At 39.6% G+C, this 27,234-nt stretch overlaps 2 protein-coding genes across 3 annotated transcripts; one reads left to right on the forward strand and one right to left on the reverse strand.

The window, feature by feature from the left end:
* Positions 1 to 1,055, reverse strand: LOC124293878. Its single transcript, XM_046736677.1, has 2 exons — positions 726 to 1,055; positions 1 to 594 (listed from the first exon to the last, which is right to left on the reverse strand). Exons 1-2 carry the CDS (start codon positions 813 to 815, stop codon positions 91 to 93), a joined length of 594 nt encoding a protein of 197 aa, XP_046592633.1. The 5' UTR covers positions 816 to 1,055; the 3' UTR covers positions 1 to 90.
* Positions 1,056 to 13,457: 12,402 nt separating this feature from the next.
* Positions 13,458 to 22,937, forward strand: LOC124293818. Of its 2 annotated transcripts, XR_006903666.1 has the most exons (8): positions 13,458 to 13,692; positions 15,868 to 16,237; positions 17,412 to 17,818; positions 18,708 to 18,807; positions 18,921 to 19,025; positions 20,846 to 21,004; positions 21,087 to 21,439; positions 22,112 to 22,937. XR_006903666.1 is itself a non-coding variant. In XM_046736215.1 (7 exons), the coding sequence occupies exons 2-7, from the start codon at positions 15,944 to 15,946 to the stop codon at positions 21,141 to 21,143; spliced, it is 1,122 nt and encodes a 373-aa protein (XP_046592171.1). In that variant the 5' UTR covers positions 13,458 to 13,692; positions 15,868 to 15,943; the 3' UTR covers positions 21,144 to 21,453. The 2 variants fall into 2 exon arrangements, 1 of the variants encoding a protein (XP_046592171.1); XM_046736215.1 differs by lacking the exon at positions 22,112 to 22,937 and having other exon boundaries at positions 21,087 to 21,453.
* The last annotated feature ends 4,297 nt before the right edge of the window (positions 22,938 to 27,234 follow it).

The following is a 27,234-nucleotide window of genomic DNA, read 5'->3' on the forward strand; positions in this document are numbered from 1 at the left end:
ACGTAATGTTGAACGAATGGTCGTAATTTAGGGGACAGATTTTTTTGCCGGTAGAGTGCGCCACTTTTCAAGAAGCACTCGTTTAAATTCTTACGCGGGAAGTCTTGTTGCTATTGACACCTCTCTGGAAAAAAATATTCTGAGAAATGTGGAATTAAATACAAAGTTTGAGGATTTACATTTAACTTTTCTCTCCGTAGCACTTTTATTAAAACATTTGACTAGAAAATGCCCCCGCATTATTATGAAATTGTTAATTATTTTTTTTGTTAATTCTTTTTTATGCTCGTCACAGCCAACAAAAATTGATATATTTCTTGTCGTATCGTCATTTATATCAGAGATTGTTGAAGAATCATTATTTAATAGCAAGCTACAATTGTTTTCATTGTCGTCATTAGTATGTGATTTTGGCTCAGCTTTCTTCCTCAAATGAACTTTCTGGTATTCATACACATATACACTACCATCTTTTAAAATCTCTCGATCAGTTTTAATCACATTCTCTGGATTAAAGTGTAATTCGCAAATAAAACTGCTAGCTTTTAATTCTTGTCCCAAAGCTGAGCTCCATTTACTACGCAATTCAACATCCTTAAAAGTAATATATATTTTTATATTTAAGCACATAAATAAAAATATTTTTTAAATATTAGAAAACTACATAAATTTTAGAATTATTTGTTAATAACACAAATTTTCAATATTATTTTGAGGTTACTCACTTTTGGTGCTTTGAATAAAGCTACTTTCTCTACATTCTCACTTGCCTTTCGGCCACTAAGACAACCATGAACAGCACAACACCTACCCATTGTTTTCTTAAAATTAATTTTAAATAGATAAATTTTTATTTTATATTTAATTTAATTAATTTTAACATTCGCGAGCTAGTATATGGTGTATGTTTACGTGTAATAATAATAATAACAACGGTACGTCCTGAGTACTTGCGCAGCCAGTGGCAGAAAAGAGAACTATGATTTAGGTTTATTATTGCGTACATTAATACTATGAAAACCCCGATACCGTTCAGACTCCTTGTATCTATACTCCGTGTCACTGACTTAAAAAATGCGTAATGCGCGCTCGCCTCCTCGTCTACACGAGATTTGGCATCGCTGCGGAGACGAGTCGTTCAAGCGCGGCTCGCATGGAGATCGCAATGACACGGGCACAAACGACGCTCAGGCACTGAACAATGGATTCAAACCCGTCGAGCTTTTTCGCGAAAGAGGTAATTAGATTTGAAAAACCCGCTATTTGATCGCCAATACCCGGTACAGCACGTACATTAGATGTATTAGATATATTAGAGAGACCGCCCGAGACGCTAGACAGACTAGATGACCATTTTCGACACAAGAAGCAAGTAACACCCGAGGTCAGAGGCAATTCGGATACAGATGAGAGTCCGAGCTTATTTCTAAGGCATTCGCCGTGGAAACCATGCGTTTCCACCGTACATAGTCGCACGATATCATCCGTTGCGATAAATCTTGAACATAACCCGCAATTGACAGCTGGCATGATGCTGTGTACGTACAGCGTTGAACGTAAACACAATAGAGTCGTGCGAGAGGCACGATCGAGAGAAAGCGTGTACGCTAGACTGGGCCCAAAAAATTGACTATTTTTTTTTTTTGAAAAATATATTGAGAATATCATTCAGTATGGCAAAAAAAAAATTTCATGAAATTTTAAGCCCTTAATATTAACTTTAAGAGGTCTATCATCGCTATTTTTGATTTTTAGTAATAATTTGATGTTTTACGTCAGAACTGTCGAAATATTGAAGTGAAAAAATTTATGTTCACTTATCCCTTTATAAAATTAAATTCCCTACAAAAAAAGGTCTGATTATAGATTTTTGTCAGACAAGCCGTTTCCGAAATTGAAATTTCAAGTTTTTCTTCAATTTTAATTGAGAATAACTTTTGAAAAATTAAATTGAGGCAAAAATATTAAGAGATCTTTTTTGTAGAACATTAAATTTCCTTTAAGAATCTGTCATGATCTTTTTTATACATTCATTGATTCGTTAGTCACAAAATTCCAAATTAAAAAAGTCAAATCGAGAAATTATATCAATTTATTAAGCTTAATTACTCGGCAACGGCTTGTCTGACAAAAATCTATAATCAGACCTTTTTTGTAGGGAATTTAATTTTATAAAGGGATAGGTGAACATAAATTTTTTCACTTCAATATTTCGACAGTTCTGACGTAAAACATCAAATTATTACTAAAAATCAAAAATAGCGATGATAGACCTCTTAAAGTTAATATTAAGGGCTTAAAATTTCATGAAATTTTTTTTTTGCCATACTGAATGATATTCTCAATATATTTTTCAAAAAAAAAAATAGTCAATTTTTTTGGCCCAGTCTAGTGTACGCACACACAAGCGCAGAGGGCGACTTACGAACAGCTGTGATGTAGTTGTGCCTAACAGCCAAGGCGTTGGAGTAGGATTGTGCTTATCGAGAGTCAGAGAGAGGGGGTAGAGCTCGAGCCAGCGATAAGCGTTGAGGGACAGGTAGTCTAGCAAGAGCAACGATAGCCTGTCCAGGAGTAAGTGTAACGGCCGAAGTAACTGACAGTTGACCAATTTGAAAAGGGTGAGACGACGTGATAACGGCAAGCACGAAGGAAATAGTATCCACCAATAGTGAGGAGGTCCCACAAAGCAGCAATGACGTAGAGTATCGAAATTAATCAGCCAGCAATGTGTAGGTTATATAAGACCAGTCTTCGATTGATTACACTTCCAACCGTAGCTCAAAAAGAGAATCCACGATTTTTAGCTCAGAAAATTGCCAGAGCGACGGTGGAGGTGAAGAACCTGGAAGCAACGCCCGCAGGCGGGCAGAAAACAGCAGTAAATGGGCCAAAGGAGGAGCGTGATGTAGAGGGTGTTAGCAGGTACTCACCAGAGAGAGAAGCGTTTATTTATTCGCCCTGGGACAAGTCCCTTCAGGCGGCATATGTATAATCAAGAACGAAAACAGAAAAATTGATAAATACGAAAATAAGTAAATTAATTAATTAATACAAAATAAAATAAAAATAAAACACAATAACATTGATAGAAAATAAATAAAATAAATAAATAAATAGATAAATAGATATGTAAATATATAAAAATAAATAAATAAATAGGTAGAAGTAAGTAAAGATAGAGAAAGAAACAGAATAGAATTGGTTGAGACTGCCAGTACTCGAGCATAACAACTCGGGGAGTGAGCCGAAAAATAAAAAATAAAATATAGAAATAAAAATAAAAATAAATAAAATATATACATATATAATAGGATTATGGATAAAGGCATAGCCGGGGCGAAAATTGTCTCGTGACAGTAAGAAACAGAAACAGAAGGCTAGCAGGGCAGAGAACAATAAACATAAAAATAGATTCACTGAAATAAAATAATCAAACAAAATAAAATAAAATAAAATAAAATAAAATAAAATAGCCTTATATTTTAGACGAGAAAAATAACTACTGCAAAGAATCAAATCTTTGTTGCTCGAGATTTAAGTAATAATCATAAAGTTTGACCTTGAATGTAGCTAGCCTGTCACTGTCAACAATGGTCTGTGGGAGTGAATTCCACAAATAGCAGGCACTCACTGTAAATGATTTTTGGTAACAGACCGTGCGGCAGCGCGGAATGCAAAGCCTGGCAGTAGCTCCCGTATTGACAGCAATACGTTGCGACCGCGCCTCAGCTGGTTGCAACGTCTCAGCCAAATAAGTTGGCCTACCTGAGCGTAAAATAGTAAAAAGATAAGAACCGATTAAGTATAGCCTCCTATTTCGCTGAGTTAACCAGCCCAACTCAAGTCGGTGTCCCGTAATATGCTCATCCCTCGCTACGCCTGTAATAAATCTAACAGAGGCGTTAATAAGTCGCCGGAGCTTAATATCAAGTACACCAGGTAGATTATTATAGACTGCTGAACAATAATCGAGGTGAGGAAATATAAGAGCCGTAACTAACCATTTACGAAGAGAATCAGAAAACAGTTCCTTGCTGATTTTCAAATGGTATAGAACCCTGTTGACCCTGTTGCAAATTACATCAACATGGTCATTCCATGTTAGAGTCGAATTCATAATTAGTCCAAGGTTACGGACCCTATTGACATACTCGATTGTATGATCCCCAACCTTAATTAGTGGTAGATGAGAGGCATCTAGCCTATCAATGAATTTGGAACTACCACAAAACATTCGCTTCGTCTTTCCGAAATTGATTTTCAAGCAATTGTCACCGGCCCAATCATGAATTGCTTGTACATCACGCGAGACTTTACTTACGCCCTCGGCAATATTTGATGGTAGGAATGAAAGGTAAATTTGTAGATCATCAGCGTACAAGACATGCTTACAGTAAGGTATCGATGTGGGTAAGTTGTTGACAAAAATGGAAAATAGTAACGGACCCAGCACCGTGCCCTGCGGGACCCCCGAGTGAATATCAACCCAGGAGGATAAATCCCCATCTGACCCCTTGACCGCTTGACGTCGATCACTCAAATACGACCTAAACCATTCAACCGCCGAAGCTGAGCAGTTAAGAGCTTTTAATTTATCTTACAGCTTCGCATGACAGACAGTGTCGAAAGCTTTTCGGAAATCGAATAGTACAATAAGAGTGATCATCCGGTTATCAATAGCTTTTTTAACGTCATCCGTTAGTTTAATTGAGGCAGACTGAGTGCTGTACCCGTGACGAAAACCCGACTGATAGGGATCCAACAAGCACTTTGACTCCAAATAAGCAGTTAATTCGAAGTAAACAATCCTCTCAATACCTTTGGAGAGAGCACAAAGAATAGATATAGGGCGGAAGTTGTCAAGCGAGGTTGGATTTGTTATCTTATTGATAGGCTGAATTAACGCTTTCTTCCACTCAAGGGGGAAGACAGAATAAGTCAGCGAGTAATTATAAATTTCCAGCACAAAAGGAAGCAATGATTGCATAACCAGATGTAGGTAGCTTGCCGGAATCCCATCACAACCACAGGCTTCAGTTTTCGAGGAGAGTAAACATTCTGCGAGATAAGTAGGAGTGATGTGTTTAAAGTAAAAGCGCTCAGAGTCGAAAGCGGACTCGGGATCGAGTACGATTGGACTGACCGTGCAATGGCAGGCAGAATTGGCAATCCTATCAAAATGACTATTGAGTTCGAGGTCGTGAACTCAGCATGGACTACACCTTGACGCTGCTTGCAGAGGCCAAGATGCCTGGATTCTCGCCATAAAGACTTAGGAGTAGTTAGGGCGGAAAACAGATCTTCATAATAGCCCGATTTAGCTTCACGAATTTCCAATTGAACTCGATTCCGAGCAGCCTTGTACTCGCCATAGAGAGTCACAGAACCAGATTTTTTGAATGCCCTAAAACACACGTTCCGTTCTTTGATACGGTCACGGATAACTTCAGACAACCACGGAGCTGGTTGACGCTTAGGACGACAAGTTTTGAAGGGGGCATGGGTGTCCAGAGTACTAAGCACATGCTCATTAAACAAGGCTACTTTAACATCGATATTCACAAACCTATCGAAAATAGAAGACCAGTCAAGACCAAGGAGGTCACGATTGAAGGACTGCTGGTCAATATTTTTGATATCTCGGTACCTGATTGATCTAGTCGCCAACTTAGGCACCCTAAGCGAGTATTTAATGTAAATAAGCTCATGGCCTGAAAGAAAAGGGGTACCAGATTGCCCATTAGCTAAAACCTTAGCGATATCGTCAACAATACAAAGGTCTAACCAGGTATGTGAGTGCGCAGTATGATGAGTCGCCCGATACGGGACAACATGAAGGCCATTACAATGAAAAATACCTAAGAGTTGACGGGAGTCAAACGAGTCAGAGTTCAGGTTGGCGTTAAAATCTCCTACAATAACGAGATTCTTATACGATTGCGCAAGTTGCATAAAAGCATCCTCCTCAAACTCTGATAAAAAAACCAATTTTTGGAGGTCGATAGACGACCGCAAACAGAAGTTTAGAGGCGTTCGATACGATAATCTCCATAATCAGATACTCAGGCTTGTGACAATAGAGATTAGGCGAGGATGAGATTAACTGCGCATTTAAACTTTTGTGGACATATACCGCAACCCCACCTTCGCCCTTGCCTAATCTGTCGTTTCGAAAAAGGATGTAATCTTGAACCCCAATAACTTCATCGGGAATAAGATCATGAAGGAACGATTCAGAGACTGCTATGACGTGGTAGAGATTGTCTGAAAAATAACTGAGAAATTCATCGAAATGCGGAACAAGCGATTGCACATTCGCATGACAGATCGTCAAACAGTCCGAGTCTCGAAGATGTGCGTTGGGTCGAGCAGCCAGGGTAGCAGGTGACGTCGACGTCGACGTCCGTTGCACACGTCACAGAGACGCAGAGGGCTGAGCGGTAAGCAGGTCAGCAGGAGTGCGTATGCGTAATCGTACCTCTCCGGTGGTCTTCTTAATATATATTGTACCCCTCCTGGCCCAAACATATTTGGAGCCGTGTTGACGGGCATAGTTACGTGCGGAGTTCAGGAGCAGTCGCTCTGAGGATGTCAGGGATTCGTTAACAAAGACACGAGCCGCAGGAAGAGAGTCATCGACATCCTTGGCGAGTAGCCCACTTTTAGCTCGCCAATTATCCAGCCACATATCCCTCATCACACAGGAAGTGAAACGAATGATGAGTGGACGCGGATTGTCGCCCTTAGAGGGAATTAGATAGGCGCGAGCCATATCCCCAGCTGAGCAGGAAACACCCAGGGCACCAGCAAGACGTGAGACCATCCCTAGCACAGTAGTGCCAGAAATCTCCGGAAGACCCGTCACAAAAACCTCGAAGTCCTTACTTTGCTTCTCCAGTTGGTCCAGCCTTGAAGAGGTGAGCGGACAAGACCTTCTCAGTGTATGAAGAGGTGAGCGGACAAGACCGTGAGAGAGAGAGAGAGAGAGAGAAAGAGATACGATATACTGTAAGTAATTTCGTGGCTCCGCAAAATAGGAAAGGAACCTCACTTATGTGAAAAGAAGATGGAACAGGTATTAGAAAATGCGATACAATAGCGAGAAAATTTTACTAGCGATAGCGTTGACACGTCTGGCTTAGTTGAAAACTGAACGTAGAGTGTCGAGACGAGCGATGATCTTGATTTTCCTCGTGCTGCTGTCACGTGCTTCTTCCTCAAATCTGCGTTAGTCTAATTGGGCCAGTACGTCGCGTAGGTCGGGTCTACAGGTAGGCGGCAATAATCCCTCGTTGTTTGCTTTCTTCTTCTTCGCCGACGGGTATCGCGGTATCGGGACGTCGGACGGTAGTCGGGGATGTTTTCCCTCATCTGTGCGGTATCGTTGGTGAAAGGGGAAGTCGTACCACTCATGTGTTGCGATATTGAAGTGTGCGAGAATATTGCGTTATCGATATTTTGGACTTGCGACCGATTATACTTCACTTCTTGCTTTACTGGTACTCCCCGTTGTGGCTATTCCGTTGGCGCTGCATCCCGGCACTCGCCCATCGGAGCCCTCATGCCGGAACGATCTGGTAGTGATGGCTCTCAACCCGGATCACCACACTGTATCCACCAGATCCACGTGGTCCGCATAGTCGAGCGTAACCCACGCCACAGCCCTTCGATAAGACGGTTCATTAAGAGAAAACCGTCCTTTTTTTTTATAAACAACGAGTTGGTAGATGTCATGGTCGGTTCAGCTCCAGGCTGATGAGTATCGTCGACAGGAGGCTTTATTGTGTTTTTCACATTCAGCGCTGTACGCCGTCGGCGATGCATCCGAGCTGTGGAAGCGTTGATTCGTGGTTCGGCTCCTGGCCGATAAGTCTAAATAGTTGTAGGTACTGTTTGTGCAGCAAGAGCGACCCTGTTCACAACTTAGGTAGGCATCCATCGGGAGTGGCTTCAGCGGTATTCGTTAGTCCGTGGTCGGTGGTGGTCGGTGTTGAGCTGGTACGTGACCTCTGTCAGACAGTGTCCTGGTATCTCGAAGCGGAAGTCTCGTGGTCGGTTCTTGTAGAGCGTTACAAAATTAGAAACTACAGTAGAATGAGCTTAATAAAAAGAATTTCACTTGAAGTTAACTAGTCGTTCTTTTTGGAGTATTGGTCTCAGACGTGCTTTCGGTATTTTTAGCGAAATTCTGTACGTAGGGAAGTGCGATAAGTTAACACATGTGACGGGCTATGAACTACCACGTCAAAATACATACATACATCCATATATACATACACACACACAGACGTCCATTTGAAAATGATTGGAGGTGATTCTCCGGACCTTAAAACGTGAAGATCTAGTGAGAACTCAACTTTTCATTTTCGGGGTGATTACAATGACTTCCTATTTTCTCTGAAATCAGAGAAACGGGAAGTTAAAATATAAAAGAAGTGATTCGGAATCCGCTCTTTGCGATACTGAATTAAACAACAGAAAATTATTCGTAACCTACGCTATTTCGTGATGTACTGAGCCTGCAGCTCCTTGACTAAAGTCTAACTCAATATTAACGAGTCGCAAGTGCGCAACTCTCAATTCAAAACCTAGAAACTTTAGCGCCACAGCAATAATTGCTCGAAACCGAAACTATAACGAATTTCTCGACGGTGCGCCGCCGGAGTATCAAACAGACGGCGCCGCGGCGTTCTCAATATCACCCGACTCGGAGCTTCGACGCTACCGCGAGTGGACTTAAATCTACACTTGACAACTTAAATTGAGATAAACGTTATTCTCTACTTACCTCAACCAAACAAAATCTTCCCTCGAAAGCGTCGCTATTCCGTCACTCCGCGATTTCCTCGAATTCATTGCCGACTTTACTGCTTGATGCCGTTGGAACTCGAAAAATAATAAAAAGACAAGAAGCCTGAAATATCTTATTCGCTATATACTCGCTACAATGCCCCCTCTCGGAATTTCGGATGTCCAGGGGTTCCAGGGCCTCTACTTTACCAACAATTTGTCCCGAATGTGACATAATTAGCATTAGAAATAAAATAATTAAATATCTGGTCGTTTGGTTCATTCATAACGTCTTTATTGGACAAGAAATTTCACCTGATGGTGAGCTATTGTTAGGCGAACCGGAGGTCCGAATCCACCACTTAGCCCGTTGTTTGGCTAATTTTTCATTATTATGTTCAGTTTCTCTTCTAACTTTTCGGCACCCTGTTGCTGAGAGTTTCTTCGGACACATTCCAACCGAATGCCGCAAACATGTGAGTCGGTACACATCGAAGAACGTGCTGGATTACCAGTTTTTGGTTATTGAGCATTGGGTAGCGCGTATACGAATCGGGTAATCATTATAAGGATACAGGAATCACACGGAACAACCTTGGTGATATTCATTCAAACTCTAAACTAGCGCTGATGCTCAGCTGAATTGTGAAGTCTGGTGATCCCCGGACTGCGAGCGAAGAATCCAATTGTAAAGTTCTTCGAAGGAAACCAATTCGCAATATTGGATGAAATACTTGTACACGTGTGAACTGAAAAATTCCAACGATCAGCCAATTGCACCACTTGACCAATTGTGCTCTGCGGCAGCACGTTTGGCACATATGTAGCACTGATGATAATAATGGTAACAATAACGACAACGAAAATGATCGTGATAATGATAGTGTTAATGAACAGGATAGCTCACCTTCGGTCATTTTATTGGGGCATGACCACCTTGGATACATATGGAATATCTTCTTTCAATTTTTCTGCCGTACTTCAAAAATCATAAAAAAATTTTGCGTACCATTTTCTTAGCTCACTCAAATGGTCGGTGTGTTGTTATCACCTGCACCTTCGCAAGTTATAAGATTATTTGAAAATTAAAAATTATTCGAAATCGATATTATGAATCTTGTATAAACTATGAGTAGTAGAGTGAAAATTTTAATTTATTTATAAATATATCCACACATGAGCCGTCATTAGGTTTAAAATTAATTCATTCATCCATTCCACAATACATTCGTTCCAGGTGTATATGGTTTAGAACAGTGTATATGATTAAAACTGGTGGATATGTTTGAGATTATAGATTGAGTCAATAACCGTCTTTCGTCAAGGCACTATATTTGTATATGTATTGCACTTTTATTATTTCTCGTTCTATATCGTTCTATGCGCCAGACCGTCTAGTGATTTACACCCAGCAGCCAGGCGACGAAAATTTGATTCGTCCGTTGTTCCCCTTTTTCACTTTACGTGATTAAATCGTTATACCTAATATGAGATATAATGCGAAAAGCAAACAAATCAAGTTTTTAAGGAGGTATTGCTCATTGAGACTTTGGAATCTGGCAGGTGTATTGTGGAGATCTTTTTCAGTAAAACATAATAGGTATATGAAAGATCGAATGCAACTTTGGTTCGTGTGATCGCAATAGCTGGAACGTAGAATACACTGGAAACCATAGAATAAACGAATAATCAGAACCACTATAAAGAGCGTCAAGTATAGTAGAAATCTTGGTAAATTTTGCAGCAAATTTCACCCAGACTTCGCCCATCACACACGTTTGTGCACAAATCCTTCGAATACTTTTATAAAAGTGGCTGATCGGCCGAATCGTTGCAGATCGTGAGACCCAGGTGAATCGGTTGCGTCGGTCATACTCGTGTTCCGCGACGAATAAATGACCCAGTACGTGTAAGAAATGTCGGTGTGTAACAATCGGAGATTATATAATGTTTCGAAAGAGTCGAGAATATAAGATATATAATTCTACAGTTTGCGTAATGTAATATAAAATGATGAGAAAGGCGACTCCAATTTTTCAGACTCAATCGAAAATCTTGAAGGTTTACAAGCTCGTCTACATTCTAATCGATGAAAATCACCAAAGCGCTCCAGAGACTTGGAGGACAAACAATCGAATTCATCAGAAAGCGAATTGCAATTAAGTAAAACAGAAGATACAGTTATTGTGAATTGATCAAAACCTGTTCTATTATGTAAACTTCGTTTTTGAAGAAAAAAACCATTAGAACGTGATCTCAGATTACAAGCTTACTCCGAATACACTAAGGCAGTTGAGCACGAGTACAGCATTTCATTGGGCTACTTGTAATCAGCGTGACTTATCGTTAGTTGGGGCCGTGGCAACGTCTCAACAAAATGAAAACGATATTATTCGATGTCGCGTTCAATATTCGCGGAGTCAAATCGCCGCTAAGACACTGTAGGCGAAGCTTTCTACAAGTAATCACGTCGCTGCTCTTCGGGCACCGATAACATTTTGATCTAGGTCTTAATCGAAAGTTTCGAATCTTTGTCGATTAGGAAGATCTTCCGATACGCGATATTGAACGGCGTCGAAGAATTACGGAGAAGTCGATGGCTGCTATTCCCTTCGAGCTCCTGCGGCGTCCATTTGTCGTGAGACTTCTTCGAGTATCTCGACGGATTCGATTTGGTGGGACATCGTTTCGAATCGTTACATTATTCTAAGTCACTCTTTTTCTTCACATTGTGATTGAATATGCAATTTGACAGCAAAGCTGTCATGTTATTCTGTAAAGTTGTATCCCCGTGAATTATGTGTCCACGTACGAGGTTACGTCCGACGAATCTTTTTGAGTCGCTGCATTCATGTGTGAAATAAAAGCAACAAATCAATCTGATAAATTATCAAGTCCGCAAGTACATCGTAACATATAATTGAATGTACATTAATCAGCGAACAATTTATCAATAAACTTCAACTTCGCAGCTCCCGCGTTTCCACACAAGTGTGAATTCCAGTCAGCTCTGCAATTGAGCCGAGTAATTCCAAGTTTCCCAATCAACCGTTGATGACAACGACTGTATGTGACATAGACTGAAAGGGTACAACCATAACCATATTCAACGTAGCAGAATGAGCCGATGGTTTTCCAGATGTGTGGTTCTGTTGATTCTCGAGAAGTATAAGAACTCCATGGGTGGTAAGTCTAACTTGGAGAGAGAAAAAATTTTCTTTTTCTTCAAACATCCATGCCGCTGTGAAACTTGTAGGGATCTCCTCGCGGTTAAACATAGTGCGTCGGGTCGCGCGCGTTCATGTTTTCATTGTACTTGGTGCGATTGACGACCGCCGATCTTGACCCAAAAAGGATATAACTTATCGAGCGACAACGGCCACCCTAACACGTTCGTACTGTCATATGAAAATAACATAGAGGACAGAGAATGTCGTACGGACGCTACGTTGAGGAACGTATCGTGAGGAAAGACACGTGTCGAGACATGAGTTGACAGGGTCCGCATAAATACGGAATAATTGTAATAACGTAAGTGCTGGGACGTAACGCAATGCTGTTGATGGAGACAGCGTCTCTCGATACCAAATCAATACTGAATCTCCGGACCTTGAAAATGATACTATGAATTTCACTTTCCCAGAAGTAAATCTGGTACATGATTCGAGGATGCTATCAAATAATGATGATTTGTGTAAATAAGTTCATCTCCCTGTCTTTTGTCTTGTCAATAATGAATTTTGAGAAGAAAATTTTCATCAAAAATTAAAATGCATTCAACTTGATGAAATATTTCGATTTTTCATACGGTTGTTAGACTCTGATGTGGAACATCGGTTCAAAATTCGAAATAGGTACGCCAAAATTACGCACCGCGGGAGGTGAAGTCGATCTGATATTTCATGTGCCTTTTCCCTCTCTTTTTCACCATTTTTTTCCCGTATTCAGGCCAACACCGAGTCTCCTGTCATACGAAGGCCGAGCTCATTTTAACCTTTGGGCTTCGACTGGGACTTCCGTGTTTTCCGTACGGAATACGGTAAGTGCACCAGTTACTGACCCTGTCCCAATTATTGACCTTTATTGGTTGTATCTGTTTAATCCTTGGATCTAAAGTTACCAAAAAATGAATTTCTAGTGTGTAACTCTCTAGCAATTGGTCTTAGTCATCGAGAAGTTCGCGATTTCTACCGTCAATTTATAATTAGACGCCACGGATATCGTACTGTCAGTTCCTGATATTGCGAAAACTCGACTCCTTCAAAGTCATTCGAAAATCGCGAAATAGTCGATTTTTTCTTCGTCTTTCGGTATGACGACGTTACTAACTTCAACTTCTATTATATCCTCTTGTCACATTTGATGTTTCATGTGCAAACATTCGTCCATAATGCGGCAGAATTAACACAGACAATTATTTTTCCCGCATTATTAAGTGTTGTAATCGACCTGTCATCGAGACGAGTCACACTCGCATGTGTATATTGGCTAATCATTTATCGCCGTTGTGGTTAAAAACAAGGCGTGACTTAACGGTTACGTTGCGTACAATGTATCCTTGGCTTCAAGTCTGCGAACCAGAAGGCCCCCTCCGCATACTTGTTTCAGCCAATAGTTAGCCAGGAAACGCCAAGTTCTACCTCGTTGGAATCAAACGGCTTTTAGCCGTGTGCCGTCCTGTCGACGGACTGCGCAAAACACGAAGCAGATATTTCTTACAATCAGCGTAGATCGAAACGGCAAGTAAGATTCATTGCCTTATCATTGTCGGAGAAGGAAAGAACGGAGTAGCAGACCTTGAGTTTCATTTCTCTCAAATATTTACTGTGAAATGAAATTACTGTACGAGCGATGGATCTTGGAGTATTCTGACTGAATTTCGTAATCCCTGAATAACGAGTAAGTAGCTGGTGAATATTTGAACAAAAAATATTCACGTTGATCTTCATAAAAAATGTCTAATGGGCGCCAATCATGGTACATGGAATCATTGTAAAGTTCAATAATGTGTTCACGAATATTACTCGTGAAATCTCCATCATTTTATTTTCCGAATGTTGCAACGAAGTTGCATCCGTTCGTTGAAAAACAAAACCAGTTGTTCGACGTATATGATTCTTTAACTCACGCATCGTTAGTTTGGCATTCTATGAAATCCTTCTCACCGCATAATTTACAAATTGACAAATTTTTTTAAAATCCGTGAATCTGGATCCTGCTCTCTGCTAAAACATTCAATGCATTACCATTCTTCAGTCGCACGGCATTTAGGATATTCTCGTGGAATACATCACAGGCGCTCAACTTGACCACAATTATGACAATCCAGTTTCCAATTCTTCTCATAGCACTTCGAGTCAACATTCATTCGTGTGCACTTGTCGTTGTTAGTGAAGCTTGTTTTGGCTACTATTCTGCGGGTGTGCTGTCGAAGTTCCGAATCGTCAAAGCTCCGACAGGTTGAAGTTCCGGAAATCTGACAAGCGAATTGTCACTGCCGCAATTATTTAGTGTATGAATTCAGTTTTTTTGGCCTCGGTACGTATTTTTGAACACGCTTGTTGTTGACTGTTTCATAGCCGTCGGAAAATAACTCCACATCTTGATAAAAAATTTTATCCTCCGTTTTCTCTATGGTGAATTTGAAAAGGATACCTTAACCCGCAATTCCGTTTCTGAAAAAGTTTCGGCCGAAATTTGTTCGCCCCAGGATTCAATTCTTAACGGAGAAAGACATGTTTTAGAAACGAAGCTGTGAATCAATAACTCGGTGGTTTCAGATAAAATTTCTGGAGGGCAAAAGGTTGCACAGGTTCATATTGGAAAAGTTTTAGCGTGTAAAATTGGCTAAATATAAAGAACTTCAGATTTAAAAACGAGACATGATTATTACCGTACGTAATCAAGGCATGTCATATCTAATCATCGTTAAAAAATTAATGTATCGATGAATATGGGCTGGTCGGCGTATGTGCAATTATTTATTCACAACAAAAATCTCATACAGATGAGGTGAGAGACGCGATTGACTATTTTATTTTTTCATGCGTGAAGAATCAAGTTCAAAAGCTTGAAGTTTTTTCTCTTCAATATTTTATCTGGAATCTGATAGTTTTCGAAACACAACAATTGATTTGACGAATTTGTAATCAAGAAAGGTATAATTTTTCAGTAACGGATTATCTATTTTCTGCTTTCAATCAAATCAACAGAATTACGGATGAGCGTTACGTTCGGAAATAATATTCCTTTTCGAGTATTCTTTGTAATCAATCAAAACGTTAAAGTTAAAGCACTACTTCTCGCGCTGCACATTCGTTGATAAAAGTATCCTAATGGAAAGTTTACAACGCAAGCTTTCCAGTTCGCTCACTATATTCGTCAATATGCGAACATGTGACGATTAATTGTCGGTAGAAAATTAGACGTCGTAAACATGCATTTTTGAACCTCACGCACAAACCGCAATATATTTCAACAAGGCGCGATTCTGTTATACCTAGAAATACTTTAGGAATTTATTTCACATTATTTGTTCAATTTCACCCTATAATTTCTATCCGATTGTATGGAATCTTTGATTAATTTTCTTCGTGTTCTTCGCTGATTCATTTGATCGTCAAATTTAATAATCATACAATTCTGTTTTTTTAACCCGGCAACGTCACAGCTTCAACTCCAATCTCGCATTTCGTTTTGTATACTACGTTAACAGAGATAACAGAATCACAAAAAACCTCGCAAAGTTACTCAAACGTCGGCATAACGGTTGTAAGGTTTTTGTAAAATTTTGTCACTTCTCGTGTTGTGCGGGTCCACACGTACCGAAATCGGCTGACGATGACCCGTATTCTTGCAATACTCTCACGAAGGTAATTTTAACAAGAGTTCTCAACTTACGTCGATGCCACTTCATTTCGACGATGATTTACGATGGACAGCTCGCATTTTCGTCCGATATCACCGATTAAGTATTCGCTCAGTTCTGACTTGTACCGACGCTTGGCGCCCATTACTTACGACATGCACCGGTATCCATTAGCTCACGTCAAGTCTATTTGACAATTGGAACAGACTAATCCATCGGTGGCTCCTCACCAACCGAAGAAGAATTTGAAATCCAGAGAAAGTTCGACAGAAAGAAGAACTTATGAAGATGTACTTGTCGCTAGAGACGACGATTCGCTTCGTAAAGACATCGTCGAGACTGATGTTCGGTTGGCCGCTGCCTCTTGGCACTAAGCGTATCATCATCCTGAGACGTCGGATTTTGAGGATCTTATCGACGGCTAATATAATAATTATAGTTTCAGCACAGATATTCAATATTTACCGCAACAGAGAAGACCGCCTCAACATGTTCTTGTGCATGACAGAGATGACGGCAATATCTGCTGTGATGGCATTTCTGATCATCTATCATATCGAAGAAGACCGCCTTCGAGTTGAGTATAAACGGCTCTTCATTGCCCTATTAATCTCTGTTGAAAGAAAATGAGTTACAGGCCGATATTTAATTTTCTGACAGTGAACGTGCATGGTAAATTTCACGCGGAGGGAAATTCCGTGTCTCAGTTATGGTCGATGAAAATTATAACAACTTTTAAAACTTTCGCTGTACGTAGTACAAACTGACTGGATATTTTTACTGCAGCAATTTATGTGACTGATGTGACTTTACGGTATTTTGTCCATTCTGCCTTAGGTTGGGTCTCGGGATTTCGAGCTTTCGAATCTTTGTTCGGTCCGTACTGATAAATCCGGATTCGCCAACTTTCGAAAAAGGCCCGATTCCGACATTTGCAAAGTCGACTTTTTGATGGTTCAATATTTTCGCAACTCAATATTTTTCCCTTCGTGATATTGCCCATTCTCAAATCGTGATAAAAAAAACAAATCTGTCGGTACAAGTTTAATCGTAGGTACATTTTTCCGTTCTCAACTTTTATTTTTCTACAAGTCATCTTTTCGCATTTATGGTTTTCATAGGTTTTCAACTGTCGTTAGTTGAACTTTCGGGGTTTCGTCCCGTCGACTCTTTGGACTTTCGCATTTCTATACACCACCCATCACCAAGTACTTGGAAACATTTGGGTCTTTGCAAAGATAGTCGCCACATATTCGGTGAATTTCCATACTGCCTGTCTTTTTTATGCCCAAGCAGTTTCCGAATTTCTCAACCTGCGATACGCAGAAGTGTCCACGTCGTATAGACACGCAAAGTTGCACAAACTGATTGTCGGTTCTGTCATTCATGTTCTGAAAATAGCCGTCGCGTCGAATGAAAACTGTGCGAGTTTGGTACGGATGCATGATGTTTCAGATGATTCGATGGAATTTTCCAATTTACTTGTCGCAATATCAGTGAAGTGTCTCGCATGACGAATACATGAAACAACTCATAATTCAATTATTTGCAGACTCGCGCACTAAGTGATTGTACGCACAAATTACCTATTATAATGCCATGTTAAATTATTCACAAAAATACGGGGCTTGTAGAAAATTACTGGTTAAAAACTGTACGCATCTTTCCCAAACTTGCCGTCAAAAGTCGCATTTTACATTCGTTGTCATGGTAACAAAAAAGTTTTTTCATTTCAAAAACTTTTTACCAGGCATTGATAACCGAAATGACGACGTTCGTGAGAAATGCTACGGATCAAGAACTAGCTGTGATTGGGTTCTACATGAGAAAGTGTTCATTACTCCATACAATGGTTATCGCAGTGATGGTTCTCGGTGGGATTGTGTACTCTTTGGCACCCACTGTTCTACCTCAGCCCTTACCGATTAAGACCGCATACCCGTTTTCAATAGAGCTATTTTGGATTTGGGCTCTTCTGTACGGCGAAAATGTTTTCACTGTTCTCCAAGTTTCATCCGCAGTGTGCACGAGCCTGATCTTCGTTGATTTAACCTGGTTCGCCGCTGCCAGGTTTGATATCGTGAACACGGAAATCGAAAGGGCGAGCAACCTGAATGAAGTCAACAAATGTGTTCGACATCACCAAGAATCGCTAAAGTATGATTAATTCGTGTCCGTGTCAATTTCAATTTTTTGATGCACCTTTCACAAGAATAAACGGGGCATTCCATACCATTCCGACCTGGGCCTGACCCTTGAGTTCTCGAATTGGGCTCGTGTTTCTTCATGTGATTGTTCTCACGTTGAAAAGCGTTTGGTTTTCAAAAAATATTTTTTCGACTCGACTCGAATTTTCTACAATTTTTTAGAACGATTTTATTCATCGACGCAATTTGACGATCTAACAAAATTCCAATAGATCGAGTGTCGTGTATAATAAAATTTCACCATCGCCTATTTTCCATGTTCGAATTTTCGGGAAAAACAACATTTGTAACAACAAATGCATCTGTTGTCCTCTTGCGCCAAGGTACTCGACGGATTTGTACCTCGGGCAAATGGAACATTGCGAAATATCGTCGTTTGGAAGCATCCTCTTTTCTTTTGCCCTCTGAAATATTTTTGACAGGTGCATGAATCCTCGAGAAACATTCATTCGTGAGTTCGATAATTTTTTCGTAAAAAATGAAAAAGTCACAGATCTCCAGCAATTACATTCCAAGGCCGATTAGCTTTCCCTGCATTTTGCAGTAAAGCATCAATGTAAGCCTCAACATTAAGAGCCTTTTCTCCAACATTTCCCTGCTTCACAGTTTTATTTTCTGCAGAGAAATACACACTTCAGTTTCTGCGAAATAAGCGTTCAGCTTGTCTTTTCGGTTTAGTCGTATAGCAGGTGAAATGAGGAATCATGGGCAATTTAAATGATCCATGTCGCGTTGAAAAAAAATGATGTCAACTCTTTTGTCACGACGCCACCAGCTTAAAAATGTTGATATTTCCTAGAAAATTAAATGGGTTTAGTTAACGTTTTTACAATCTCCAGGTTTGCGAGCAGACTGTCGAAGACTGTGGGTCGTATGGCTTTAGCGGTGGCCGCATCGAACTTCGCTGCAGTTATGTTTGCAGGAGTCGTGATCACTTTTGTAAGATTGATTTGTAACGGATAAAATTAATATGGTCCGAAACGTTGGGTGCCTATTATATGTGCAGTCAATCAAAATTTTTTAATTTTCTTTTGCATTTCATGTCAATACAGAGGCAATTCTACTTACTTGATTTCGTCAAGGTGGTGGCCTTCGAGATGATGTCGATGGTCCATGTTTTTTTGTACGCCTGGCCAGCGGACTACTTGGCTCAGTTGGTAAGTGACTTCAGTTTTTCTTATCGAGTTTTTCTAATCGGGTCTGGCCAGACTTCAGTTTCGTAATGCTCGTGATTTTCGAACTGACCGAAATCGTACGTCAGCAATCGTTATAAATTAAATGATTGAAGCTCAACATTAGATTGTGCATCGCGGAGGCAAAGAAGGTCTTTTTACGCCGAGGGTAAGTTTGCGATATGAGTCTCAGACGAGCGTCTGCGCCTGTTGAACACAAATTTGCAAGAAAGACTATTCTGCGTTACCTACGTCGACAACTAGGCTACTTTGTAGTTTTTATGACCACCAGTGCTTAAAAGTCAACTATCAAGTAGTGACGCTTACTGAAAGTACCAGTGTTCTTGTTTTTGAGTGAAGATGGCACGGAAAATAGGATTTGTAGCATGAGCACATACGGCGTGTCACATGAATGTATCTCTGGTGAGAAATATGTAGAATTGAAGTCCGATCTCCATCGAAACGTTGGTGATTAACATAATTAAATGGTGTTGATGTTTCAACATCCACAGAAGGTGGCCGAATAAAACGCAGAGGATTCGTATGGTGGTACGCCGTTTAATAGTGCAGCTTAACAAATGCAGGTTAACGTTTTGGTACGCACATCGCAAACATTTTGCTCGGCATCTTTGGTGCTTGGCGAAGTAGGAGTAAACGAAAAATATCTCACCCTCCTTTCCGAGAAGTTTCGCGAGTACAAACTTTCACGAAAATTTAATAAAAAATCCTCACCTTCTCTCCAGTGTTAATGTTATTAGGCTCTAAGTGAGCGTGAAGGTGTCGAATGACGGTATTAAAGCCCGGATCAATTTTTGATCATTCCCTTGCAATATGACACGAAATGTTCTCGTTCAAAAGCTATATTTGTGGAGGCAAGAAGTTGCCACAGTACCGGAAGTTTGCTCGTTGCAAAGTCTTAAGAGTTGAGTATAATGTTGGATGTGTACAAATATATCGTCAGTCATTCAACAACAGTGTCCACAGTCAGGGTAAACATGGAAATATCAGAGAAATTGACATTGGTCACGGAAATCAAGAAAATGTCAGAAAGTTATGTCAACGGTGAGGCATTTTTCGATTTTATTGCGAAAGATGAAAGCTTGTATCAATATTCGACTCGATAACCTCCACCGTTGATACATTTACGGTGCTGTGACCAATGAACGTGAACATACATGTGAGTCGTTACACATCGGAGAACGCACTGTATTACCAGTTTTTGGTTATTGAGCATTAGGCAGCGCGAATACGAATCGGGTAATCAGCACAAGGATACAGGAATCACGCGGAACAACCTTGGTCATATTCATTTAAACTCTAAACTAGCGCTGATGCTCAGCTGAATTGTGAAGTCTGGCGATCCCCGGATTGCGATCGAAGAATCCAATTGCAAAGTTCACCGAATGAAAACAATTCGCAATAATGGAAGAAATACTTGTACGCGTGTGAACTGAAAAATTCCAACGATCAGCCAAGTGCACTACTTGGCCAATTGTGCTCTTCGGCAGCACGTTTGGCACATATGTAGCAATGATGATAATAATGGTAACAATAACAACAACGAAAATGATCGTGATAATGATAGTAATAATAAACAGGATAGCTCACCTTCGGTCATTTTATCGGGGCATGACCACCTTGGATACTTATGGAATATCTTGTTTCAATTTTTCTGCCGTACTTCAAAAATCGTCATAAAATTTTGCGCACCATTTTCTTAGCTCAATCGAATTATCGATGTGTTGTTATCACCTGCACGTTCGTTGGTCATTGAAATCGATGATTAATTTCAATTTCCCCCGAAGAGTCAACGTCTATCGGAATCCGTTTTACATGGCCAGTGGCTAGGCAAATCGCCCAAGATGCAACGCTCGGTAGTGATGATGATGCAAAGGGCCAATGATCCAGTCATAATCAAAATCGACGGCCTGCTTCCTGCCTTGAACCTGGAAACGTTTGGAGCTGTACGTACATGACGAGCCTGTGGTACAATTTTCACTTTTTCACAAACTAGCTCAACCTTCTGATTTTCATTCTTTATTCCAGGGGTTATCAACCAGTTTCTCGTATATCGCAACGCTTCTCGCTATTTTCGGCGAGTGAATACGGAAGCAGATAATCCGCAGGATCGCAACGATTTTATTGCATCACGACACGTACCCAATTTTCTGTATATCCGCTGGTCTAGTAATTCAAACCCAGCAGTCGGGCATCGAAAATTTCATTCGACTGTGATTCTCCGATTTCATTTCACATGACGAGGTGATCATACCCACCTAGTCTGAGGTATAAGAGGAAAAGCAGACGGTTCAAATTTTTCATTCGTCTTTGAATTGCTTGGTGAAAATTCGGAGAATAGCCGGTGTATTGTAACGATCCTTTTCAATAAAACATAATAGGTACGTGAAATATCGAATGTAACTTGGTCTCACGCGATTACAGTAGTTGGTACGCATCAACCTTATGAAGAATGAATAACTGTAACAATCATAAATAGTGGTAGGTGTGGCAAAAAACGTCCGTACATTTTGAATGTACCGCCAAAAATGGATGTTCTTTCATGTTTCGGCAATTCGCGAGCATCGATATCATTTCGTGAACATATGATCATAATATATGAGAAGCTACCAAAGACGAATCGGTGATGGAAAACAATAGATTTTCTCACCAAAGGTTCCGAAAAAAATACAACTACATGTTTATATATAAATCATTCTGCGTATTAACAAACAAGAAAGAATTTTTTCGTCAAACGTTCCCGGAATGACGGTATCTCATGACATGTTCTCCATAAATAGCTCTTAACCCCTTGAATTACGAATTACGAAGAAGATGAAATGAAAATGTTACATTTACTCAAATAATTTGACAGTTTGCACTCAATCTAGAAAACAAAAAATAAAAATACCTTGCGATACACGAAAAAATATATAATTAGTATTCAAAGTTGGTTTTGAACAAAATCTTTCAATATACTGAAAAAATAATACAAACAAACATGGTTTCGTATGTAATGAAGGGTTAACTAACGTAATTCTAAATTCTAAGCATGTTTCTCTTTAATGTTATAGACGTATAAACCCATCTAGCAACGATCCAAGCCAGTTTGCAAGAAGATTGCTTCAAAAGATATTTCCATCCGTGAATTCCAAGTCGGAATTTGCGTCCTTCGTGATTTTCTGCCATATGTCCGGTTCAAATAATAATAACCATAAAACCAGGACGATATTTGTATTCGAGCATGACTCACATTCGGTGCAACCCGACAGATTTTTGAAGAAACTCGACAGCGTGAAATATACCGAAATTAGTTACACATTACGTACGAACATCAATTGGCCGATCACTGGTAAAAACGTTATGGTGTCGAAATTTTCATCGGGCCGCAAATTTGATGTGTTATTAGGCGTACATATAAGGATAGGAAAATCGGTCAATCTTCCTTCTTTTACGCCTTTCCATTTACGAGAAATTTGAAGATATAATCGTCACCGCAGGCGACTTAGACTTATGTTGAAGGTGTGGAGATCTCCACACTCGAAAATTCTCCTGAGTAACATTGAATTTCACAAGTAAGATCATAACAATTTTCAGTTTGCTTTTCCTGCTTGATTCGATATGGAAAAAAGCGATAGACGAGCCAAAAGATCTAGATTTGCAGGAACCCAAATTACCGCGCGTCCGTAGAGCCCCAAAACGTTTGGAGAAAGCTCAAGTGCACGTGTTTAAGACACCTGAATAATACAACCGAAAAATTTTCTACGAGATTCTTGACCAAGTCATTACTTCGTTGCAAGTGAGATATCGTTCAGAAACAATGCGATTTTTGAATACTTGCGAAGACTTTGTCACTGCCAGAACAAAGAATGTAGAAGAAATTGTTGAATTTTACAAAGACGATTTTGATGGAGACATGCCGCAACGCCATCGCGATATGTTTCTCGACTTAATTGAAACTCGAAATTTGAAAGTCCGTAATTTGAAAGATGTCGTCACATTTTTTAAAGAAAATGAATCTGCAGCCGACATGCTTACGTCATTTTCGAAATTCATTAGAATTCCGCTAACAATTCCTGCATCATCTTGCACTGCGGTGAGGTCCTTTTCTGCTCTCGGTCGACTAAAAACGTATCTCAGGCCAACCATGCTGCAGTACCGTTTGAACAGCGTTGCGATTCTCCATATACATGGAGAAATCGCAGGAAATCTGAGCATCCATAAAATGATTCATGAATTTATATTGAAAAACCCCGTCAGAAGTTCTACCTTCGCAATAAAGAAATAAGACCCAAAAAATAATATTCGACTTTTCTTCCCCGCCGGCGTGCCGCAGCTCTACACCAGAAATTATGAGAAGTCGCCGGCGCTGATAATCGTCATGTTCTAACGGGCCAGATGTTTCCTTAGATCGTGTCGCGTCCTTGGCATCAAGAGCCTCGCCTGTATTGCCCTGATCATGGCCTGTCGTTCAGGCGTTCTTCAGAGTCGACAAGTTTAAAAAGCGGTCAATCAGATCGGCGCATGATAATTTTCACACTTTACCCACCCTCGCCACCTGCTACTTTGAAGCATAATATCAGGGTTGCAAAATTAACGCCGTGCTGGGAAATAAGTGATCGATACGTAAATTATGAGTTCCGCTTCGTTGTCGAGTTTCACTCAACCTTGCCGTAAAGTTCTCATAATCTCAATATGGGGAAAAATTTGCTGCTAGTGCATTTGTAGTTAAAAATGAAGCGTCAAGTATCTTACAAGTTATTATACAATGTCGACGAAACCAGTATACTATATTATAATCAGATTCAACTTTGTTCTATTGTACCGATTGGCCTTTTTAGTTGTCATTGTACCAATTAAATCATTTCAGTGACTCGATTTGTTTGTAATAAAGACTGTCGCATGTAAGAATACGACGAATGGAAGGTATATAGTACCAACAGACAGAATCTCAGCAAAAAGCTTATCGCTTTTTTTGATTATGCACTGAGAAAAATTTCGTTTGTTACAGTAACTTAAAAAATTCTGTAAAACAGGTATCGTTAAAAAAACAAACTGTTTGAATATTGCCAGAATTACGAACTTTCTGGACTTTTCGGTAACAGCTAGAAATCTAATTTTCTTTCTCTACCTAGAACTATATTTTTCGATTATGGTAAAAAATAAAAATAGTTAAGGAGTGAGCGATAACCTGAACTAAAAATTTCTCTCAGTGCACATTATTCGACGGTATAATAATTTCTTGTACCAAAATTGACGCCCATTCGATATTGTATACGAAAATTACAAAAAAAGAATTTGGTTTTTCAAAATATTCGAAAACTACTAAACCAATCACAGCCAAAGTCTAGTCAGGTCTAAGTCTGAAAGAGGTGCGTCGATTAAGACCAAGTTCATCAAAATCTAACTACTCGTTCCCGAGATATCGGACAAAAAATTGATCGCGCACGTACTACATACTTACATACATCCATACATACATACACACACACAGACGTCCATTTGAAAATGATTGGAGGTGATTCTCCGGACCTCAAAACGTGGTGATCTAGTGAGAACTCAGCTTTTCATTTTCGGGGTGATTACAATAACTTCCTATTTTCTCTCAAATCAGAGAAACGGGAAGTTAAAATGCTATGTTACTATTTGTGCACGATGAGTATAACATTTTTAAAAAAAGTAATGGCAATTGTAATTTTATTTTATCTAAAATTTTTTAAACTTGTCATGTTTACAATAAAATATTTTATTTCATTTTTCGCGCAAACCTAAATTCAGTAGCTATCAATGCGCTAATACAATTTCTATGATTGTTTATAATTTTCTCATAATCTTCTTGGTAAAATGTAACAAAATAAAAATGATCATAATCCTTACACTGTATTCTTGATTTATCCTAATTTTTACTGAAAATACCTATCAGTATTCGAGGTTTACCCGTCAATGTAACTTGTTAAACGGCTCTTGAACAATCAACTTTTTTGAAAATATGTTACATACGTATTTTCTTCACGTTGAATCCATTACAGTTGTTTACATTAACGTAACTCTCTCAGTGGTGCTGGAAATAGAACTCGCCTTATCGATCACCGTTCTCGGAATATTCGCGATTTAAAATGGGAATTCTGTAAATCAGTAGGAGTTATTAATTATGATATTAAAAAGAAATTCACCCCCCCCCCCCCCCCCCCCACCTGATTCCGAATTTCGGCCATTTTTGCTGATCGACATATTTAGGTTGCGGTTTCACGTCTCCTCACGGGGATGATCGAGCTAATCGACCTATGGGAGGCAATGTCAGTTGGCCTCCTCGTGGCGTCCCCTGGAAATGCTCGTGAGCAAACGAGTAGCCAATAATTGACATCATAAGTACGTCATCAATATACAAAACAGTAATCACAATTATAAGTTTCAAGTATTTACCTCACAATCTGTTGCATGATCTTTTATATCATACAATTCAGATGAATAAGGAACTAATAATAAGTATATATTATGAAATTCGTCTCAAAAAGCACAATTATAAATCTTTGTGTGTATGTGACATGTTTACAAGTGTATGACACTACTTGTTAAAAGCCACGTAAGACGGTCCCGGCCGTCTATGAAGTGATGCGAAAATACGTCATATCTATTTTAGCGAGAAGAAAAATGCTAGAGAATGTAAATTCGAAAATTTTTGGTGATTTGAAAAATTAACGACGGAGCCAGGAATCGAAACTGTTGTTTTTATATAATGATTGTAACAAATATAATTACTTGGATAATTATGACAATTTTTCATGTCTCATATTAATTCGCTGTATTCAATTCTGCAAGACATTTTGGTCGAATACAGAGAAATGAGGGCAAGCGATTTTAGGAAAATTATGTCACATTGGAAAGGCATATCCGTATTATTGGAATAAAATAATGACTATGTCGATAAAGATATCTTACTAGCATTCACAATCGGTACGTAGTTTTACGTACTCGCTTCGTACCTTCTCAATCTGAAGCTTCCATACCGACACTACTTTGGCTGCTGCGAATGTCGGTAGAAGCCCATTAGGTAGAGTCGATAGAGCAGAAACCTCCTACGCTCCCAGACCCACCTGGGCCCACTTGCCCGTCGAAAACTGATACACAAAAATTTACCCAGGGGTAACTGTCTTTACAGTTTTCAGTCAACGGTCGAACCAACAAACTTGACGATGGAAAATTCTCTACAATTCAATGGTGTACGGACCAATCTGTGGCGTCTGAGTACAAACAAACGACAAACGATCAAATCACGACCTTCTTGATTATTTTTTCATTTGTTCAACTGGCGAATCTCGCTATATCGTTGGTACATATATGTCATCTTGAAACAGAAAGAAATGTGCGACGTCGTCGCGAACATTTTCATTTATACTTATAATACGCTCCACGGTGAGATTTAGGCCGTGTAGAATCTGTCAACTGGCACCGCAACAGCGTTTGAGCTAACAAAATCTCGAGAAAAATCCGATCTTTCTATGCACGCAGTTCGTCCAGTCAAAATATAGCATAGCTCAATACTAGCGTGTAGCATATATTGAAGTACAGTTTTGTTCCATTTTCAGGGCCAAAAGATGTTGTAGATTTCCAATCCGTGGTATACCGTGAGTTTCCGTATATGCGGAACAGTCGTGCGCTTGATGCACTGAAAAAAGCAACTGGAATTACTATCACTCATATTCAGGTTGAGTACCGCATTGCAAACGTCAATTATTGTTTTTCAAATTCAATGCACCGGACGCGGAGTTCAACCTAAATTTAAAAAATTATTGCCGGTTGCCTTTCTCAGTGCGTCAGGCGCAGGGACACGTATACATATAGGTATGCATACAGAAACTCACGGTATATCACGTTAGAAAGAGTGATAGCGATCATCCGTGCCGGACAGCCTGTTTTATTTCAGGATGCAGCAAATGATTCGTCAAGGATGTAATTATTAATCTGCAATACCAATTGTGAATCTAAAATTTATTGAGCGTTTTTCACGGAAAATATAAAATTAACTCAATGTCTTCCAGATAAATATGAAATTTATGCAATAACGAATCAAATACTATAATAAGGCAACTTTGATCGTTGCAGATGTATCCAGATACTACTTATAAAATGAGGAGCTTAGCACAACAATCAGTTAGTCATTTACTACAAGCCCAGGAAATTAATTCCATTTTAAATG

Source organism: Neodiprion lecontei, chromosome 4, assembly GCF_021901455.1.
Source record: "Neodiprion lecontei isolate iyNeoLeco1 chromosome 4, iyNeoLeco1.1, whole genome shotgun sequence".
In the NCBI taxonomy this organism is placed as follows: domain Eukaryota; kingdom Metazoa; phylum Arthropoda; class Insecta; order Hymenoptera; family Diprionidae; genus Neodiprion; species Neodiprion lecontei.

Excerpts from the sequence above, each read along its gene's own strand:
- LOC124293818 (XM_046736215.1), top strand. The coding sequence starts at position 15,944 with ATGAAGATGTACTTGTCGCTAGAGACGACGATTCGCTTCGTAAAGACA. Across the intron at positions 17,819-18,707 it reads CATCACCAAGAATCGCTAAA|GTTTGCGAGCAGACTGTCGA; the intron begins GTATGATTAATT and ends TACAATCTCCAG. Across the intron at positions 21,005-21,086 it reads ACCTGGAAACGTTTGGAGCT|GGGTTATCAACCAGTTTCTC; the intron begins GTACGTACATGA and ends TCTTTATTCCAG.
- LOC124293878 (XM_046736677.1), bottom strand. The coding sequence starts at position 815 with ATGGGTAGGTGTTGTGCTGTTCATGGTTGTCTTAGTGGCCGAAAGGCA. Across the intron at positions 595-725 it reads CTTTATTCAAAGCACCAAAA|GATGTTGAATTGCGTAGTAA; the intron begins GTGAGTAACCTC and ends ATTACTTTTAAG.